Source organism: Mastigoproctus giganteus, chromosome 2, assembly GCF_048544385.1.
Source record: "Mastigoproctus giganteus isolate SK-2022 chromosome 2, ASM4854438v1, whole genome shotgun sequence".
NCBI lineage: Eukaryota > Metazoa > Arthropoda > Arachnida > Uropygi > Thelyphonidae > Mastigoproctus > Mastigoproctus giganteus.
The window spans coordinates 185,045,063-185,067,945 of record NC_143576.1 but is presented as its reverse complement, the minus strand read 5'-3'; the positions used below and the strand labels follow the sequence as shown (position 1 = coordinate 185,067,945).

The 22,883-nt window shown below is 39.0% G+C and overlaps 1 protein-coding gene across 1 annotated transcript in view; it reads right to left on the bottom strand.

Moving 5' to 3' along the window:
• The window catches only part of LOC150089834 (uncharacterized), a 71,589-nt gene extending 51,021 nt beyond the window's left edge, over nt 1–20,568 (bottom strand). Inside the window, exons 1-2 of the mRNA XM_090368845.1 lie at nt 20,353–20,568; nt 16,204–16,278 (exon numbers count right to left, since the gene is read on the bottom strand). Coding sequence (XP_090224971.1) covers nt 16,204–16,278; nt 20,353–20,468 — 191 coding nt within the window. The 5' untranslated portion in view covers nt 20,469–20,568. The remainder of the gene's footprint in view (nt 1–16,203; nt 16,279–20,352) is intronic.
• Nucleotides 20,569–22,883: the final 2,315 nt, after the last annotated feature.

The following is a 22,883-nucleotide window of genomic DNA, read 5'->3' as shown; positions in this document are numbered from 1 at the left end:
GATCAATGATTGCCACTACAGATTCTGTCAGTGTTGATACACTGGTGATATACTTGCTTATGTTACCCATTAATGGACAAATACAATGGAAAAGTTTGGTGAAACTAAAGCAGCTGCTCTTGTCATTTCAAAGGATTTTGTTTGTGTTTGGCAAAAAGGACTTCTAAATTAGCTTCCATCTTATGGTTTGTGTACTGTTTTCTGTAATTGAGTATCCAGTTTTCTCTCTGACTGCTAAAATGCAGGTGATGGCAGATGGCTGTCTGTCTTCTAACGTCTCCACTAATGCTGGTGGTCCCCAAGATTCAGTTCTTTCTTCCATTCTTTATCTCTTGTATATTAATGATTTTCTTCCATTAAACAGAAATCCTATCCATTGTTTTGCTGATTATAGCATATTCCATTCCACCTTCCAATTTGCCCTGCACAAATAGCTTCAATTTCTTGAATATCCACTGCCAATTCCTTAAATACTGATCTATAGTGTGGCAAAGATAACTTAGTTTATTTCAATCCTTATAAAACTCAGTCCTGTCTTATATCTCGCAAAAAAGATTCTTCTGCTTCTATGCTTATCTTTGATGACACTGATTTCTAGACAAGATCATTAAGTAAGTAAGAGCTTCCATAGGCTCAATTTATTCTACGTTATATTAACATTACAAGAATAAACAAAGGAATTACCTTTATTATGTCTATAGGACTTCTTATCCAACTCTCCTAAAATGGCAATAAATTACGAATGATAATTTAAAACTCAAAATGTGTTCCTCACCATTAGCCCACGAGTAATTCAATACCCCAGGATCGCAGTTGTGGACCCCAATGCGATTGCAGAAATATCAAACCCCATGTAACCTTTAGTAATGGAAGACATTATGTCAGAAAAAACGCGGGTTAAAAATATAAGTTAGAATACGATTAAAATACAATGAAAACTAAAATATTAAATTCCGCTAAAATTTCCTCTCTGAAGTGGACCAAAACTTTGACATGTGTCATGCTCAGAGGTTGGAATAAAACTAGCAAATATTGTGTATGTGTATTATCTTATAAATAGGGCAATTCATTTTAGCATGCAATAGTTCGAACAACCACAAATCAGATATGAGAAATGGTCGACGGATGTTAATTGAATTACTTTGCAGTCTCATCTCTAAAATTTTGGCAATTAATAACTTAGTAAAATTATGCTGAATATTCAAAAATTTAGCTTCATTACAAAGAAACGAGTGATTTTCATTTATCGCATGAAATGCTAGTTCTGAAGCATTGGCAGGCAATGCACGAACAAATGCTTCATGCTGCTTAACCCTAAGATTTAAAACGCATCTGGTTGATCCAACGTAAGCAGAGTCACAATCCTTACAAGAAATGTTTTAAACGAGGTATATGAGTATTCAGAAGAAGATAATACCGAGTGATTCTTTAATATCAAATGTAATTTATGCATCGGTTTACTATTTTCATTTCAGTACCTCTAAAAACGTTGTTAAGTTGTCTTTACCAGTGTTCAACATATGGAATTGTAATAAAATATTTTTTATTGATCCAGTCATTATGTCTATTGTTAATTATTTTATCTTAAGACCCCAATTCAATACTATTAATAGAGGCAAGAAGGTCTCTCTATTTAGAAACCTTTTAGTCAATTCATCTATTTCTGTCTGTATGGAAAGTTGTGTAGTTGAATTAGTTGAATATTTATATGCATTTAAGAACTGGTTCAACATGATGGACCTTTTATATGAATACAGGTGATAACTACTGTGGTGAAGAAACATCCCCGTAACTGTGGGTTTACGATAAATACTACAACTTATGTTTTTGCCCTCCCTTTTAAGTGTGAAGTTTTAAGAAATTAATGGTCCTAGTTTCTTCCTGTTTGATCTCTAATGTAAATTTTGACCTAGTGCGAACATTATTAAAGTTTTGCAAAACCTCGTTCGTAGTATTGCAATCCATAATAATGAGAATATTGTAGAGGTATCTACCATAAAATGTAATTTTCAGTAAAATCAGTGTTAAATATGTTTTCTATTCTATCTAAGTAAATCTTCGCAATTAAGCCACTTAGTTAGGCCTATTGTTCAGCCAAAAAAAATAATAATAAAATAAAATAAAATAAAAAAACAAAATAAATAAAATGACAAAAAACAAATAAAGCTAACCAAAAATCTGTCTATAAATCTTACCCTGAAATAAAATATAATTTGCTTCAATCAATAATTTAATTAACTCAAAAATATCATTTTTAAGCACAAAACAACCTGGTACTATTAATGCTGATAGTATTGTTGTTCAATAAATCCCAGATTATATCCAGCACATAAAAAAAAGGTAAAGTGTAGCCATGATCAACCCACTGCAGGATGGAAGCCTCCTCAACAATTCATGCTGAGGGAAATGGACCATAATCTGCCATGCTGGTCCAGTGTGGGTTGGCAGATCGACCGTATTCAGCAGTCAGGGGCTTGAACCCCGGTCTACTCAAAGAGCATGTGCTACTGCACTCCCGCTCCTGACCACTCGGCTACGGAAGCACATATAATACATTAATTAGTGTACAGTGAGGTTACATCTAGTGAAAACAGTTTTATTTCTTCCCCAATTCTCCGGTCTTTTAAATTAGTATATTAGCATTAGAAATGACCACATGGTACAAGGAAGCCTATGGTTTATGCTGTACCAGCCAAAAAAAATAATAATAAAATAAAAAAAACAAAATAAAATAAAATGACAAAAAACAAATAAAATAAAACAATAAGAATAAAAATAAAATAATAATAAGAGAAAAGGAAATAGACAACCTATGTGTTTCCCTCCTCCCACAGGTAATTATCCAGCTGACCTTTAAATTTCCACAAACTGTCAGCCTCTACCACCCATGTAGTAGTAGTAGTAGTAGTAGTGGCATGTGATGCAAGAAAGCAAATGTATGAGCTTATGCAGCATCAGCCAAAAAAAAAAAAAAAAAATCACACCATTCCCTCCAAATGCCTGTCCAGTTCCTCCTTAAATTTATTCAACCTATCAACTTCCACAACAACAGATGGAAGTTTGTTCCAGCAATTAACCACCCGCTGGCTAAAGGCAAATTTCCGCACATCTATTCTACATTTGTCTTTTCTTAATTTGAATTTATGCCCCCTTAGGTTCGTAATCTGAACAAGTGGAAGGATCCCATCAGAATTCAGCGTGCTCAATCCATTCAAGGCCTTATATACCTCAATCAGATCACCGCGCAGGTGCCTAGTCTCGAGCCACTGCAATTTGCAGAACTTAAGCCTCTCTTGGTAAGAGGATCCCTTCATTCCCCTCACCAATCTTGTTGCCCTTCTCTGTACCCGCTCAACTTATTCCAGTAATTTATAACTCACTGGATAAAATAAAACTTCCTGCAATCCAGTCTAAACAGTAACTTGAAATTATGACCTATTGTTCAAGAATCATTTATAACCGTGAAAATTTCGTCCTTATTCATCTTTCTTATGCCTCTCAGAGCCTTAAACACCTCAATCAAGTCTCCTCTAAGGTGCCTAGTTTCCAAGCTCTGAAACCCACATATTCAAAGTCTTTCCTCATATGGACACCCTTTTGCCGATCTCACCAGACGAGTTACCCATCTTTGGACCCTTTCAAGATGCACAATGTCTTTCTTCAGGTGCAATCTCCATACTTGAACACAGTATTCCAAGTTTGGTCTAACAATATTATTATTGCTCTTATATTATTTCTCCCTGATTGGGGGTTCCACCTCGTGACAAGTATTGTTACCAAGTACACAGGGTGGTTGTTGTTATGTCTGGTGTTACTGTTGGTCGAGGAACTCTATCCTACAGGTGTTCAGGATTGCGACTTTCTGGAGTTCTTTGTAGGTGTTCGCTGAGAGACCTATTGCTGCTAGGCTGTTATGCACGGTCTTTGGCACCATACCTGTGGTTGACACGATGATCGGGATGGTCATTACTTGTTGCATATGACACATCTCTTTGATCTCCTGTCTTAGGTTCGTGTACTTCTTGATTTTTTCCCCTTTGGTTTTCTACAGGTTGCCAGTGTTGAGTACGGCTATGTCAATCAGACAGGTAGCCTTTTCCTTCTTCTCCACAAGAGTTATGTCCGGTCTGCTGTGCGGGATTGTCCTATCCGTTATTATGGTGCGGTCTCAGTACAGCTTGTGGGTTGGGGTCTGTAGTACCATCTCGGGTTCGTACTGTAGTATGGTACACTTTTTTCGATCAACTGGTATTTCCTTGCTAGCTTCTGATGTGCTATCCTGGCTACCTGGTCGTGTCTATGAGTGTACTCAATCTGGGTGATCATCTTGCACACCACAGTGATGTGTTGGATTGTTTCTGAGGCCAGGTGGTATCAGATACTCCGGGCTCCTTGGCGATGTATTTTCTATAGTTTCTGGTGTTGATTACCTGGTCTTGGATGGCAAGCACGAATCCTTCAGTCTTGGAGAAGAGCGTCCCACTTGTGAGCCATACATTGGAAGCAATCAATTTTATCTATGTGATCTTGATGGCGATCATTGTAGTGTCGGCCATGGAGTGTCTTCTCTGCCCATCTTTCTAGCTTCATTTGTGCCTCCTGGTTGGGGGGGGCGACTCTTCGATTAGGTTGAGGTATACCGCTTGTCTATCTTCCTTATGGCCTGGTGTAGTGCTTCTGTGTGTTTCTGGAAGTAATCCTTCAGGTTAACTATCACTGTCTTCTGTTGCTCAATGAGGTCTATCAGGCCCCTTCCTCCTTCTTTCCAGGCAATTGTCAGTCTCTCTACGGCAGATTTCAGGTGGTGTTGGCAGCTCTTGGTCATCATTGTCCTTGTCTTTCTCATGATATCCTCCAGCTCGGTGTTAGTCCAATCTCTGACCCAGAAGGAGTATGTTAGCATTGGGACTGCATAGGTGTTTATGGCTTTAACTGTGTTCCCTCCATTCAGCTTTGCTTTCAGCTGGTTTCTGAGTCTCTGATGGTATTTTTCGGTGAGGCAGGCCTTAACTTCCTTGTGCTGTAACTGCTGAGCCCGCATACTCCCCAAGTATTTGTAGGCCTCTCCCTTGGCCATGCCTTCTATCTCTTTACCAGTCTGCAGCTGGTAGTTTCGGTTGATTAATTTTCCCTGGTGCAATCCATAGGTCTTGGATTTGTCTAGACCAAATTCCATCCTAATATCATTACTGAATTCTTTGGTGATCTGGAGTAGTTGTTGGAGGTGCTTCTCGGTTCCCACGTAGAGTTTGATGTCATCCATGTACATCAGGTGGGTGAGGGTGTACAGGTTCTTCCTTTCTTCTTTGAGTTTATATCTGTACTTGCTACTGTTATGCATGATAGACAGCAGGTTAAGTGCTAGACAGAACCACAATGGGCTCAGGGCATCTCCCTGAAAGATTCCTTTCCTGATGGGGATTGTCCTTATTGTGATGGTTTCGACCTTAATGGTGGTACTCCATATTGACAATGTTTCTCCTAGGAAGTTTGTCACTATCGGATTGACTTTGTATACGTTGAAGCCTCTATTAGCCAGCTATGAGGCACAGAGTCGAAGGCCTTGTGGTAATCAATGTAGGCTGTTTACATATTGCAGCGCTTCTTGTAGGCTTGCTCCATAACTGCAGCATCTATGGTTAGTTGCTCCTTGCATTCTGATCTATGTGATCTTGATAGAAATCATTGTAGTGTCTGCCATGAAGTGTCTTCTCTGCTCATCTTTCTAACTTTGTGTGTTTATTATTATTATTGTTGCTCTTATATTATTTCTCCCTCATTGGGGGATTCCACTCCGTGATGGGTACTGCTACCAAGTACACAGGGTGGTTGTAATGTCTGGTGTTACTGCTGGTCGAGAAACTCTCTGACTATCCTACAGGTATTCAGGATTGTGGCTTTCTGGAGTTTCTTCTAGGCGTTCTTTGGGAGACCTATTGCTGCTAGGCTGCTATGTAGTTTTTCACACCATACCGGTGGTTGACACGATGATCGGGATGGTCGTTACTTCTTGCATATGCCACATTTCCTTGATCTCGTGTCTCAGGTTCGTATACTTCCTAATTTTTTCCTCGTGTTTTTTCTGGACATTGCTACTGTTCGTCACCGCTATGTCAATCAGGTAGGTAGCCTTTTTCATCTTGTCCACACGGGTTATGTCTGGTCTGTTGTGCGGGATGGTCTTATCCGTTATTATGGTGCAGTCCCAGTACAGCTTGTGGGTTGGGGTCTCTAGTACTGCCTGGAGTTCATACTTGTAGTATGGTACACTTTCTTTGGTCAACTGGTATTTCTTCGCTAGCTTCTGATGTATTATCCTTATGAGTGTACTCAGACTGGGTGATCACCTTGCACCCCGCAGTGATGTGTTCGATGGATCGTTTCTGAGGCCAGGTGGTATCGTCGACATGCATCATCTGACATTCCGGGCTCCTTTGCCATGTATTTTCTATAGTTTCTGGTGTTGATTACCTGGTCTTGGATGGCCAGCATGAATCCTTCAGTCTCGGGGAAGAGCGTCCCGCTTGTGAGCCGTGCATTGGAAGCAATGGTGTCGATGTGATCTTGATGGAGGTCATTGTAGTGTCTGCCATGGAGTGTCTTCTTTGCCCATCTTTCTAACTTCGTATCTTGTACCATCTGGGCGGGAGGGTTTCCTCGCTCAGATTGAATGGGGTATACCACTTATCTATCTTCCTTATGGCCTGGTGGAGTGCTGCTGTGTTGTTCTCAAAGTAATCCTTCAGGTTAATTATCGCTATTTTCTGTTGTTCTATCAGGTCTATCAGGCCCCATCCTCCCTCTTTCCGAGATACTGTTATTCTCTCCACTGCTGTTTCGGTGGTGTTGGTAACTCTTGGTCATCACTGTCCTTATCTTTCGCATTATATCTCAGAAAGAGGTATAATTCTAGCTCGGTGTTAGTCCAATCTATGACCCCGAATGTGTATGTTAGTACTGGAGCTGCATAGGTGTCTATGGCTTTAACTGTGTTCCCTCCATTCAATTTTGCATTCTGCAGGCTTCTGAGCCTCTGATGATATTTTTCGGTCAGGCACTGGACGCTGTCTCTATTGAGGATGCTCTTCACCTTTCCAATCAATTTCTTACTTCTATTACCCTGTTGGTACTGGGTCAACTGACCTATCTTGACTCTTAATTCTTCTATCTTCTGCTGAAGTCTTCTTTCCCAAGCTGGCGGTTCCTTCGGTTTTTGGTTCTTCTGCTGCTGGTCTCTCGTTTCTTTTCCATTAATCCTAGTGGATGCTATGGCAGCACAGTATACGGCTGCGTGGATAGCCTCCAGAATTGCACCATTGTTGTCAAGGTAATGTGGCATTATTTGCCAATTGAGGTGGTCTGTTACTCTCCACAGGATTTTATTTGGCCTCTGCTTCGGTACCAGGTGGGTTCTTGTGGGGGTCCATTCCTTCGAATTCTATTAGGGCCTTCCACTCGTCTTCTATTCTGGATAGCATGAATTCGTCTCTTTCCACTTCAGCTACTCTGGGTTGTATTTCTTTCTGCTGTTCCTCCTCTGGTTCCATGGTATGCTGTTCCTCCTCTGGTTCCATATTGACCATATTCTCTGTGCTTTGTAGCAGATCGCTGACATCCTGCTTGATTTCTTCCAAGATGGCAGGAACTATTAGGTTCTTCGTGATGATGGTCCTTCTTTGATCTGCTAATCGCTGTTCGGTGACCTGAATATATTTGGGTATCTTTCCAACCACTTGGTATGTAGTCGCGATCTGTACATTGTCATATCGGTCTCTAGCCTGGTTATTTCATAGTATGCTCACATGATGTATGTATTCATTTAAATGCTCCACATCATGCGTTGCTGTTTTCTTCCTTCATGGGTGGTCACTAGCGCAGTTGCGCAAGAAGCACAGTTGGTGGGCTGGATGGACTTGCCCTTTTCTTGTGGTAGCCTTACGGGGGACAGTGCCACTTGCTCCACTGCCTTCCTCGGGAGACTGTCTCCAACTTTTCGAACCGACCCCTCTGCCTAAGGCCTGAATGCGTGTGACTTTATCCTGCACCACACTCGATGCAGTATGAATAATATTTATCTGCGACATCATCCATCTATGGAGGTGGACTTGCTTTAGCTTCGGCTTATGTCCAGTGGTTTTATTATTATTATTATTGTTGCTCTTATATTATTTCTCCCTGATTGGGGGATTCCAACTCTGTGACGGGTACTGCTACCAAGTACATAGGGTGGTTGTAATGTCTGGTGTTACTGTCGGTTGAGGAAATCTCTGACTATCCTACAGGTGTTCAGGATTGCAACTTTTTGGAGTTCCTTGTAGGTGTTCTCTGGGAGACCTATTGCTGCTAGGCTGCTATGTAGAGTCTTTGGTACCATACCAGTTGTTGACACGATGATCGGGATGGTCGTTACTTCTTGCATATGCCACATTGCCTTGATCTCATGTCTCAGGTTTGTGTACTTCCTAACTTTTTTTCTCATGGGTATTCTGGACATTGCTAGTGTTCGGCACCGCTATGTCAATCAGGTAGGTAGCCTTTTTCATCTTGTCCACAAGGGTTATGTCTGGTATGTTGTGTGGGATGGTCTTATCCATTATTATGGTGCGGTCCCAGTACAGCTTGTGGGTTCGGGTCTCTAGTACTGCCTGGAGTTCGTACTTGTAGTATGGTACACTTTCTATGGTCAGCTGGTATTTCCTCACTAGCTTCTGATGTATTATCCTGGCTACCTGGTCGTGTCTATGAGTGTACTCACTCTGGGTGATAACCTTGCACCCCGTGGTGATGTGTTGGATCATTTCTGAGACCAGGTGGCATCGTCGACATGTGTCATCTGACATTCCAGGCTCCTTTGCGATGTATTTTCTATAGTTTCTGATGTTGATTACCTGGTCTTCAATGGCCAGCATGAATCCTTCAGTCTTGGGGAAGAGCGTCCTGCTTGCGAGCCATGTATTGGAAGCATAGTGGAGCGTTGGCATTCGAGGTCAGCGGATGTGCTTCGTCAGGGCTCCTCGGTTAAGTGGATTGGATTACTGTTGATTAGTGCTTTTAAATATTTGATTTATTTAGATATTGTTGGATTATTTTGTTATAGGTTTTCCTGTAACAGTTTGATTTTAATAATATTATAGATATAATTTTTTAAAGTTAATTTTCATTGATATTTAGCTAATTTTATAATGGTAATTACGAGATCTGCCTTAAACACGTCACAGGGTATCGTGACTCACACGGAATTAGCCGATGGCGATTTACGGGTGAGTCATGATTTAATCCGTTGTGGAACCTGTGGAATGTTTTCCAAGGTCGACCTGGTGACTAATCATAACTCACCTGGGGATTCTTTTCTTTGTGATCGATGTAAGGAGTGCACCGATCTTAAATTACAATTTGGTGCACTGATGGTACAATTTGAGTCCTTGAAAAAACGGGTGCTTGCCCTCTAGAATAATGCACCTGGGAGCTTATCAGGAACTCAAGACTCCAGCAATCTACCAAGTGATGCACACCCGATTCGGGCCTCAAAACAGAAAAACCAAGTGCAAACTACTCTGGTCAAAAAGGACATTGTTTTATTAGGAGACTCCATTGTCAGGGAAACGGGGAATATTTTTTGTAATAAGGATAGGTGGAGTAGAACCAGGGTATGTCTGCCGGGAGCAACTATTAATGATGTCACCAAGAGATTGTCAGATTTTAAGGGGAGTAAAGAGAATATTATTATTCATGTGGGGACTAATGACATTAAATGTACACGATCTGACGATTTGTTGGAAAAATACAGGACCATGCTGAAGAGATGCCGCGAGCTAGGCCACAATGTCTATGTGTCTGCAATTCTGCCCAGACACGATAGGAGGGATTATATGTTAAAAGCCTTGTGGATTAACTCAAGACTTGAAGGACTCTGCAAGGCTTTAGGGGGGAAATTTCTATCAGAATAGCCCACACTTGTAGGTAGAAGGAATTTGTTTTGTAGAGATGGGATTCACTTAAACAAAGGTGGTGCAAACGTTTTTGCCAGTATTATTGAGGATACCTTAAAGGTTCAGGGAAACTGCTAGTTAGGGGGATGTGGGTAATACTGACACGCGTTCATCTGATAATATTGGTCAAAGTAACTCTTGCACATACCTCAAGAGTTCTTATCTGTTACACCAACTGGACATATTATCTAGATGTTCTGGGGGCAGAAACGTTTCAAGTGAGCGGATAGCTAATGCCAGGGAAGAGACCCTAAAAAACTTCAAGCGCTGTGTTAGGATTGTTAAATATACAAGAACAGTAAGTCTTAATTGTTTATATAGTAATGTTATAAGTGTCATCAATAAAATGAGCGAATTCGAACTGCTGGTTAAAACAAGTAACGAGGACATAATAGGGATTACAGAAACGTGATGCCACCCGAATATTGGGGATGATGAGTTTCAGTACGGCTTGTATAATGTATTTAGGAAGCAGCCTGAGTGCAACGATAGCTTTCCCGGATTCAGACGTTTCACGTGCTAGTATAGAATCTGTATGGTTGTTGTTGTTGTTGTTATTTGATTTTTAGGAGCATTGGCAACTAAGGCCATATTGCTCCGGGGATATGCAGTGGTCATTCCCTGACCTTTCTGCATCCTCCGTATTTGGTGATCACGGGCTCAAACCGCAGTCTAATCAAGAAGCGTATGCTACACACTGCTGCTCCTGCCCACCTGGCTATGGAGACACCAATCTATATGGTGTGAGATAGTTGGAAACAAAGGTATAATGCGAGTAGGAGTAATCTACAGACCAGGTGATTGTGAAGATTATGACGAAAGCCTCTACATGCAAATGGAATGGGCAAGTAAGTGTCAATGTCTTATTATGGGTGATTTCAATTTGCCTCTAACTGATTGGAGTAAATGGGAAGGAAACTCGACATGGGGAACAAAATTTTTAAATCAACTAGATGACTGTTATTTGTATCAACATGTCAGGGAAAGTACTAGAGAAAAGAATATCCTAGACCTCATCATCACCCATAAATCAGATGACATAACAGGGCTGACAGTAGAGAAAACAGTAGTAGGAAGCGATCACGGAGTTCTACGGTGAATGACGATGAGAGAGAGGTAGCAGCAGTAAAAGGCAAAGGAATGGGTTTTAATTTCAGAAAAGGAAATTACAATGCCTTAAGGTACTACATGGCCTCTATTAACTGGGTATATATCGCACACAGAAGTTTGAACTGTGGTATGCTTTTAAAACATTAATCACAGATGCCTTGAATGCGTATTTACCATTAAAAAAATACTCCACGAGGAGGGTTCCAAGTTGGATGAATAGTGAAATTGCCACATTAATTGAGAAGAAAAAGGTGGCATGGAAAAGTTAAAGAGCAATAAAAAGTACTGAAGCCTATAACAGCTACAAGATGATCTGTAATAGAGCCACAGAAAAGGTTCGACAGGCAAAGGCAGTTTATGAAAAATCGCTAGCAAACAGAGAAAAGAGGGGGGGGATAAGGAATTCTTCACATATATAAATGCCAAGAAGAGCAGGACAAACCAGATCGGACTTTTACGTAAGGAAAAGGGGATAGCAGTAAATACACCAGCGGCCATTGCAGATGAACTCAACAGTTATTTTGCATCGATATTTACAAATGAAAAACCTTTTGTGGCAATGGATAATTGTGGGAGCGAAGTTGAAAAATATGTAATTAATGATATTGAAATTTCGCAAGATTATTTATGAAAAAACTTTCGAGCCTACAGGCCAATAAGGCTCCTGGAGTTGATGGAATATACCCTATAATCTTAAGGGAGGTGGCAAGTGAGTGCATTGAACCATTGAGGCTAATTATGGAGCATCACTAGACTCTGGGGAGATTCCCTTGGATTGGAAAAGTGCCAATGTATCTCCCATACATAAGGGTGGCTCTAAGAGTGAAGTGGGAAATTATCAACTTGTCAGTTTGACTTCAGTGGTAGGGAAAATCATGGAGGCAATGATCAAGGGTGGAATTCAGGATCATTTGGATCGAATTGAAATTCTCAAGGATACTCAGCATGGTTTCGTGAAGGGAAAATCATGTTTAACAAATCTGGTTTGATAATTTGAAAGGGTCACTCACGAGCTGGATTTAGGGAATAATTTCGACATTGTTTATTTAGATTTCAGCAAAGCTTTTGACTCAGTCCCACATGAGCGGTTGCTTTATAAGCTGGAACAGGTTGGAATCACTGGGAAATTCCTTAGATGGATAGCAGGATGGCTTCGGGGCAGAAGGCAGAGGGTTGTGATAAATGGCTATTCCTCCGATTGGGTTGATGTAAGAAGTGGTGTTCCCCAAGGATCAGTATTAGGACCACTGTTATTTTTAATTTTCATACGACATCGATAAAGGGATAGAGGGCGTGCTGTCTAAATTTGCAGATGATATTAAAATTGGTAGAGTAGTTAATGATCACTGTCAAGCTGAGCTTCTTCAGAGAAACCTAGATAGACTTCAGGAATGGTCAGAAAAATGGCAGCTATGCTTTAATCCAACAAAGTGTAAGGTATTACACCTGGGAAACAGTAATCCCAAAATAACTTATTCACTTGGTGGAGTTCAACTAAACCCAGTACTGGAGGAAAGGGACTTGGGTATTATGATACGGTCAGACATGAAATTCGCTGAGCATTGTAAACAGGTTGCAAGGAAGGTGCGTGGTGTCCTATCGATGATCTATCAAACTTTTGCAAGTAGAGATAGGGACGTGATAATCCCATTATATAAGGCTTTTGCTAGACCACACTTGAAATACTGTGTTCAAGTATGGAGACTGCACCTAAAGAAAGACATCGAGCTTCTTGAAAGGGTGCAAAGACTGGTAACTCACCTGGTGAGATCGGCAAAAGGGTGTCCTTATGAAGAAAGACTTCGAATATGTGGGTTGCAGAGTTTGGAAACTAGACGCCTTAGAGGAGATTTGATTGAGGTGTTTATGCCTCTGAGAGGCATCAGTAAAATGAATGAGGACGAAATTTTCAAGATTATATATGATGCTAGAACTAGGGGACATAAATTCAAGTTATGGGGGGAAATGTTTAGATTGGACTGCAGGAAGTTTTATTTTAGCCAGTGAGTTATAAATTACTGGAATAAGTTGCCTACATGGGTGGTAGAGGCTGACAATTTGGAGAAATTCAAAGGTCATCTGGATAGTACCTTCGGGTCAGGGAAGCATATAGGATGATAGGTTCAATTTCCTTTTCTTTTATTAATTATTCTATTTTATTTATTTTTTTTATCATTGTTTTTATTTGGTTTTGTTTTTTTTTTTTTTTTTGGCTGGTGCAGCATAAGCCATAGGCTTTCTTGCACCATGCGGCCATTACTAGTACTAATGTTATCGATGTGATCTTGATGGAGGTCATTGTAGTGTCTGCCATGGAATGTCTTCTTTGCCATCTTTCTATCTTCATTTCTTGTACCTTTTCGGTGGGAGGGGTTTCCTCGCTTAGGTAGAGTGGGGTATACCACTTATCTATCTTCCTTATGGCCTGGTGGAGTGGAGCTGTGTTGTTCTCAAAGTAATCCTTCAGGTTAACTATCGCTGTTTTCTGTTGTTCTATCAGGTCTATCAGGCCCCTTCCTCCCTCTTTCCGAGGTACTGTTATTCTCTCCACTGCTGTTTCGGTGGTGTTGGTGACTCTTGGTCATCACTGTCCTTATCTTTCGCATTATATCTCAGAAAGAGGTATAATTCTAGCTCGGTGGTAGTCCAATCTATAACCCCGAATGTGTATGTTATTACTGGAGCTGCATAGGTGTTTATGGCTTTAACTGTGTTCCTTCCACTCAATTTTGCTTTCAGCAGGCTTCTGAGTCTCTGATGATATTTTTCGGTCAGGCACTTCTTGATTTCCTTGTGTTCCAACTGCTCTGCCTGCATCATCCCTAGGTATTTGTAGGTCTCTCCTTCTGTCATAGCTTCGATCTCTTTACCAGTCAGCAGCTGGTAGTTTCAGCCAACTAATTTTCCCTGGTGCAGTTGGATGATGATGATTATTATTAGCCATTTAGTGCAATAGCCTTATATAATGGGATTAAAGATATAATGGGATTAAGTAGGATTAAGTAATGGGATTAAGTGTACAGAGTAACATAGTTTTTAATACTATATCTTATCAAATTTTAGTGGATTTTAATATTTTATTTTTCATTATACTTTAATCATATTCTAACTCGTATTTTTAACCCGCATTTTTTCTGACATAATGTCTTCCATCACTAAAGGTTATATGAGGTTTGATATTTCTGGGGTCCGCAACTGCAATCCTCGATTGCAGTTGCACTTGGTGTTGAATTACTCGTGGGCTGATGGTGAGGAACGCATTTTGAGTTTTAAATTATTTTAAATTATCATTCATAATTTATCAGCATTTTAGGAGTTGGATAAGAAGAAGTCCTATAGCCAGAATAAAGGTAATTCCATTGTTATTTCTTGAGACAAGATCACATATCTCTATTGGGGATTACCCTGACTTGTAATCTCTCTTGACATGAGCACATCACAAATACTGCTTCCTCTGCATCTGTAAAACTGAGTTTTCTCTTTCACTCTTGGCATTACTTTTCTTCACTTTGTACAAATCACAAACCCGCCCTACCATGGAATAGCTGTTCTCACATCTGGGGTGGTGCCCACAAAACCTCTCTAAGCTTCTAGATTCCATTCAAAAGAGGGCAGTTAGGTTAAATAATGACTAATCTATAATAAAGTCTCTCTATTCTCTGCCTCGTAGACATTCTGTTTCTGCTACATGCCTTTTCTATAGATACTACCATGGTCACTGTTCTTTTGAATTGGCTTCTATAATTCCTGCTCACTCTTCCAAAACGGTCTGAACACATGCAGCAACCAGTCAGCATCCTTTTACTGTCCAACTTCAAACTCACAGAACCAACTTTCCTTCATCTTCTTGCTTATTTATTCCTTCAACTTCCATTTTCTGCAACAACCTCCCTTCATATGTATTTCCTAAAAATTACTATCTACAGAAATTCAAATCTAATGTCGACAAATACCTTCTTTCATCTTCTCAACTATTAGTCACTTCCATTTTCAACCCATGTACTAAATATTTTGAAGGAATCAAATTAAGTGATTCAAATAGATGTAGATGATATCACTGCTTTAAAAAAATAATAATAATTATAACTATTTTTTTCAACATTTTTGATTTATTTTTTAAATTCTGATTTGATTATTGAAAATAATTTTAAAGCATAAATATTTAAAAGTATTTATTTACAAATTTTTAGTTTTCATAAATTTTCATAAATAAACTCACTCCACAAAGCTCATCCCCTCATCAGAAACTGATTAAAGGTTTAACACACATTCAAGGCAACTCAATTATAAAAGGGTTAAATGCATTTTTTAATTTTTTTATGAAAATTCAAATTTTAAAAATGTTGTGTTTTTTATACTTGTTATTTTCAACATAACAAAACTTTATTTAGAAATAAAAAACCCTTATAAACATAAAATATAAACATGAAACTATTAGTCACTTCCATTTACAACTTTATAAAAACTGTCACAGATGCAAAAATTCAAATTAATACATGCACTAGGAGTAATGTTTTATCAATTTAACAGATAAATGATAATAACAATCGAGACAAGAAACTAATTTTATATGAAAATAAATAACAATCGATACAAGAAACCATTATATATAATAATTAAACATAAAACAAAGAGTACCTGACTTTTGCAGCAGTAGCAGCAACCATCCAAAGAGAAACATACTGGTTTACTGAAACCAAAAATAGTAGCATGAAACAAAAGGCAAAAAGGAGCAACACAAACGGAGACACCACACCTATTAGGATGTTTCACATAACAACTCCATATAAACAACACATATCACTTCCAAAACTACTAAAGTAAAACTCTGTTTGGCTTTTCTTCTGTCTAAATGCAAAGATATGAAGAGACAATGTGCAATATATATTTTTCAGGTTGGTCTATTACACCCTATGCCACCACTTCTGGGTTAAAACTAAATGAAAGCCAATTAACTGTCCTTTAAATACAAAGGTAATAATTCTAAATTGTTATTAATTAAAAAAATATATACTTACTTAATAACTGCTTCTCAAGGAAATAAATATATATAAACTATTTCAACAAAGAAACTTAAGACTGAAATACAAAAATATATGCATACCTCTCTGTGGATGATATATTAGCATTGCATTCTTTATTTTTTTCTAGCTCTGCAAAGCATCCAACATCACTATTCCTGTAAAATATATTAAAACATAACCTTTATATCTGTGTATTTTAATTTACAGCTTAAATGATTTCATAAATCAAGTAAATATAGAGGAAAGGCATACAAAGTAATAAAATATTAATGCACATGAGGGGCAAAAGTCTCACTTGAATACAACACCAAAAGAACTGTTAATAGCAATGAAAAGCATGTTGCATTTCACTGTATACATTTATTGAACAGTACTAGTGCACTTTTCAATAAATTGAATTGGCAAAGACATCCATTTCTGATTGTATTTTGCAGACCACGATATTGGCTACACTGATTATAAAATATAAATTATACAGAAAATATGGAGCCACAGATTATAAAATATGAAAGAAGAGCTAGAGAATATATGTAGCAAACCTGTGCAGTGTACTGGGTCTCCAGCCAAAGGAGGTCCTCTAAACACTCTTGACATTCTTATAATATCAAACTGATAAAATTAACACAACGGAGCCACAAGTGTATACTACCTCATCATACAAAAGCATATTTTACCATATAATTTAACAGCTTATCAGAAAAAAAAACAAAACAAACACCTAGCCAAACAGACAACTGCCATTATAATGCTCCTGCTTATAGTGGCTCTCCCACTTTTTCTTCTTCTGGTCTCATTCTGGTCCCATTGTCAAATCTATAAAGTACCATACATTTTTAGTATCTATAGTGCTCCACTTTAAATTGCTTCTGTTCAGGTTTCAGCTTACATATTTAAAATTTAATCATTGCTTCATGAATAATCTAATAAAAAAACTGATAAATCAGCATTAACTATCAAAATACTGAAGAAATATCAGAAATTGCTCAAAAGGTAATTCTGCTTAAATGCTTTCCCAGTTACAGCGCTTTATATGCTAGTCCCAAAGAGCACTATAACTGGGAAAGCATTGTATACATAACCTTAAGAGCCATCTACGGACTAAACAAAATGGAAAAAGTAGGAAAGAACAAATGCTAAATAAGGTAGAAAAAAAGATAGTAATAGTATCTTGCTACTGCAATTCTTTTTCTGCTTTTCCCCTCAGGTACTCTAATAGATTCCATGCAGATAAGAATCAGACAGTTAAAAGCAAGTTAAAGAGAATCACTTAACAACTATACTTGAACTAACTGGGAGGATACTGCCCAAACATAAGATAGATCCTGATATTATAGCAAGTAGGCACAGATAATATCAAGCTGATGTATAACACTGTTGTAAAATGATATCCAAATAACTTTGGTATAGTGTTATAAATCCAATGATCTAAATCAACCCATCTACCATAAGAAACAATATATAAATAATTATTAAAAATTAAGAACACGGTACCCCGTGGCCAATGACTGGTTTTTGCTTCAATCCCTCCAGAAGTCACGTAACATACTAACCTTTTTTTTTTGCTAAACAAAAATGAAAGTCAATTAAAAACATGAACACTCTTATAATTGTTTTTTTTTTTCCTTCTAATTACAACTATTTTTCTCAGTTCACATCCTTCACACAACCTTCTGTTCATCTTGTAGCATAGCATGAGGGGTACTATATTCTAAATTTCAGCCAAATGAGGTAACCTTATGTAAACAAAGCATATGAAAAATAACAAAAAAAGTGTAAGAGATTACATTTATAGAAAACCATGATATTTATAGTAAACTACATATAAGCTATAAAATGTGATCTAATATTGTAAAGCAAGTCACCACAAGCCGTCTCAGTCAAATGACACTGCTCCCTAAGAAGAATGTTGCTATTTATATGTATATTTGTATTTATATATTTATATGTATATTTAACACTGATAAACGTAAAGTACTACATATTGGAAGCAGTAACCCCCAGAGTAATGTATCAACTCTGTGGTAGTGTTTGTTTGTTTTTTTTTGTTTTTTTCGGTAGTTGTTGGCGCATCGGCTTCTGTGGCCATAATGCACCTCCCAACGTTTTTGCAGTACTTTGATCCAAGCCCGAGGCGGGATTCGAACCCGCAACCTTTGGGTTGCCAGGCAGGCACTTTACCCATCTGGCTAGCCCGGTCGGCCTGTTGTGTTTGTTTGTTGTTTGGTTTTTTAGGAGCATTAGCAACTAAGGCCATATTGCTCCGGAGATATGCGGTGATCATCCCCTAACCTTTCCACTTCCTCCGTATTTGGTGGGTGCGGGCTCGAAACGAGGTCTAATCAAGAAGGGTGTGCTATGCCCTCTGCTGCTGCTCCTGCCCACCTGGCTACGGAGGCACCCTAACTCTGTGGTACTACACTGACAGTGGTAGAGAATGAAAAGGACCTGGGGGTAATTGTGCAGGCAGATATGAAGTTTTCTAAGCAGTGCAGACGGGCTGCAAGAGTAGCTCATGGTGTCTTGTCAATGATATACAGGAATTTTTCTAGCAGGGATAAGGAGGTGATTATCCCCTTGTATAAGGCAATGGTCAGGTCACACCTTGAGTACTGTATACAGGTCTGGAGGCCTCATTTTAAGAAGGATGTAGAGCTGTTGGAACGAGTACAAAGAAGGGCAACAAGATTAGTGAATGGAACGAAGAGTTGCTCTGACGAAGAAAGGCTTAAGTTTTGCAGATTACAGTGTCTGGAGACTAGGCACCTGCAAGGTTATCTGATTGAGGTGTATAAAGCCTTGAATGGTTTGAGAATGCTCAATGCTGATGGGATTCTTCCTCTTGCTCAGAATAATCACCTGAGAGGGCATAAATTCAAAATGAGGAAAGACAGTTGTAGGATAGATGTGCGGAAGTTTGCCTTTAGCCAGCAGCAGATAGTTGGTTGGTGGAATAGACTTCCATCTTTTGTTGTGAAAGTGATAGCCTAAATAAATTTAAAGCTGAACTGGACAGGTATTTGGAACGAACGGAGGGGTGAAATGGGAGTGGTTTTTTTTTTTTTTTTTTTTGGCTGATGCTGCATAAGCTTGCTTTCTTGCATCATATGCCTCTACTAAAGCTAATGCTAATATAATGGCATATATTACAAGTAAATAGCAACATGTTTCCCTTTAGCGAGCAGTGCTGGCTTGATCTTGCAATTCAGTTATTTTAAATACTGCTGTGACAGCTTATGGTAACTTTCTTCAAAATATGATATTGATTCTTTTTTTTAATTGCAAAGAGTTCATTTTCCAACTCATGAACAATACTGATTTCACCAGATTAAGTTAAAAACAATGCTGTTATCTTAACATATTAAAATACTATATTTATTTATAACACTGTGGTAATCTACTATAATAATAGTTTATTCTTGATATATGGAAAGGGTAATACTTTGGAATGGCATTCTGTTTATCTTTGCAGTGTAATGATTTTCATTTAAGAACATGCAAAAAAGTAAAGCCATAACTTTCCAGGCAATATATAATAAATGCCTAAATAATAAAATATTTAATACTATTACGGAACAAGAATGCTGAGTACGATTATAAACTTCAATATCAAAATTTAAAAACATAAAATACATATCAGTATATACACAGGAACATGCATTACTCTAGAAATAAGAATACCTGGTACAATTACATCCGATGCGAAACACTTCAAGTACAAGGTTCTCATGTTTTCAAGTGCCAACCAAAAAACTTTAACTCACGCGATTTGTGTTTTAATTAAGAGAGCTAGGTTGTTGTTGTTGTTATTTTTCGTTATAATATCCCAGGAAGTCTGTATACGTCAAGCATATACAGACTTCCTGGGATATTACACACAGCAAATGGACTACTTTTTTAGGAATGCTAGAGTCTATACACATAAAATATTGGCCATACTCCAATATACGGTGCCCCCTTGTAATTGGCTGTCAGAACGGGGAATATGCCGTGGTCATTCCCTGACCTTTCCGCATCCTCCGTATTTGATGGTCACGGGCTCGAACCCCGGTCTAATCAAGAAGCGTGTGCTACGCACTGCTACTCCTGCCCACCTGGGTACGGAGAAGAGAGCTAGGTGGCCCAAGAACCGGGGTCGAGTGCGGTACTTCTCTCACACCCGCGATTTGGCCTTGTATATTATCATATCACATTGAAACACTACAATAATAATCCGGCATCAAAACACTTACCTTATATCAAACTTCTGATCATCGGACTGGCTATTGCAGCTCCTCAATTCAGATGTTCGATTAACTACAAAAGTATCATTCTCCTTACTACTAGTTGAAGTAATACTATCTCCCATTCCTGAAAATGATACACGAGTATTAAGAATGTCCACCTAATAATTCAAACCATAGGCCACTTCATCAATCCCAATAACGTTACGTAAAGCATATACAGACTTCCTGGGATATTATACACAGCAAATGAACTACTTTTTTTAGGAATACTAGAGTCTATACACATAAAATATTCATTACAACGTTGACTATACATTCATATTAACATTTTAAATTTCCAGAAGCGAAAGAGTAATAGAACGCGTGAATCAGCTGACATTTCCCGACCATCAAAACAATGGACAATGTGTCTCGTGATGCCAGCTGTTGACAGAAAAAGGAACCTCTTAAAATCCACAATTCTGATAGAGTAAGAGAAAACATGCTAAATTCAACTACAATTTGTTTAAAGTACAGTAGTTAATATAAATAAAGGATTTTGGCCTATAGGTAAATTTGTCCGTCTCATATTCAAATATTTAATATATGCAGCTTTAAACTATTCATCATATTACAATCAGTCAGCTGTCAGCATTCACTGTTCAGGAATGGTGACACAAATTCATTCAGCATTTTAGAGGGTCGGAGTATCACAAAGGTTGAGAAACTTTGGTCTAGAGTCTAGAGCAAGGTTTCTCATGGTGCATTCACCAATTCATATTTCTTTCCTCAGAACACATTAACAAAAAAAATAAAATAATAAATTCATATTAGGGCCGCCCAAGTAAGTTTAAGTCCTTAAGTTTTGCACACCAGTGTAATACACTTGGTAAGTGTAATATAGTGTTAAGTCCACGTGTATTACACTGGTGTGCAAAACTTAAGGAACAACACTATTTCTAAGGTTACAACCACAAATTCTTTACTTGAGGTACTCTTTACTGATGAGAGTAGATTGAGTCTCAGCAGCGATTCTGGATGTAAGCTAATCTGGCGAGAGGTTGGCACACGGTATCACCCCGCAAACATCACTGAAAGGAATCGATATGGCGGTCGAGGTGTTCTCGTCTGGAAGGCGTTATCTTGGATGTACGTACAGAACTCCAGATATTGGAAGGCGGTACTGTACCCGCTGCACGCTACTGTACTGATGCAATCCTTCTTCATGTGCGTCTGTTCCGAGGTGCCATTGGCCCCGAGTTCATGTTAATGGATGATAATGCCACACCCCATCGCACTGCAGCTGTTGATATACTTTTGGAAAGTGAGGACATTGTCCGTATGGATTGGCCTGCCCGTTCAGTCGATCTAAATCCCATCGAACACTCTAGGGAGACACCTAGCGGCACGTCCACACCACCATAAAATGTTCACCACTGAATATGGCGCTGACAGAGAAATGGACGATATTACTGCAAGAACTTATCAACAACATTGTTCTAAGTATAAACAGGCAGTGCAAAGCCTGCATCGACATAAAGGATGGCCATATCTCTTACTGAGGACCACCTCTTCCCTTTGGTCCAACTTTGGCAGTGATGCATCTGTATCATGGCAACCAGTGCTATGTTGCCATTTTTGAATAAAGTCCCTCTGTACCGTTTTGTTTCCGTTGTTGTTTCCTTCATCATTTCTGTACCTCATGAGGTTCCTTTGGTATGCTTTTCCCAAATCCAGGCCACTCCTATGAGAAGCTACAGGCGAAAATCTGACTGGTCATTAAATTTTGCAAACCAGTGTATGTCCATAAATTGCATGTGTTCTTTTGTCGATTTGCCTGTTTTGCTGGACAAAAATTCCGACTTTTAGGAGGGCCTTGCTGTCCAAGAGACCAACAACTCATCCACGGAGGAATAAGCCCGTGACAGTTCCTCGCGTCATTGATGGTATTAGAACCAGCAAGCGTCTTCCACCAGGTGGACAGGACAGTGATTAAGCAACTAAGAATATGAGGCGTTATTATATTGTTTCTGTAATTTGTTTTTTCTATGATTGATTGGGTGGAGCAAAAATCGAGCTTCCAGGGGAAAAAAAACCATGCATCACTCTTCAGAGACCGACTAACTCAGCCACGTTATGAAAAAAGCAGGGGCTCACACCTGGTGAGTATGGGCTTGGCACGCCCATGGTCCTGAGCTGGATATCATCATTCTTCTCTTCTTGGTGATTCCCTTCTTCTTTTGACTCTCTCAAATATAATCACTGTCAGTTTTGACTCTCTGGATTTAATCACCGTCAGTGTGGGCTGACGGTGATTATATCCACTTTGCTATGCGCGAGGGCCCCCCAGTATTGCTGTGCTTGAGCCCATAGTAAACACATCTTCTTGTCTCTTGGCGACAGGAGTGGGAACCGGTTTGGTCATCTGCTTACGATACCCCAATCGTGACAGCGACGAGTTGTACGTTTTGAAATGCCTCTTCGGTTACCACTGTTGTATCGGATTGCGATTTGACTAACTGCAACCTCTCTGTTATTATGCATGAGTCTTGTTAGCC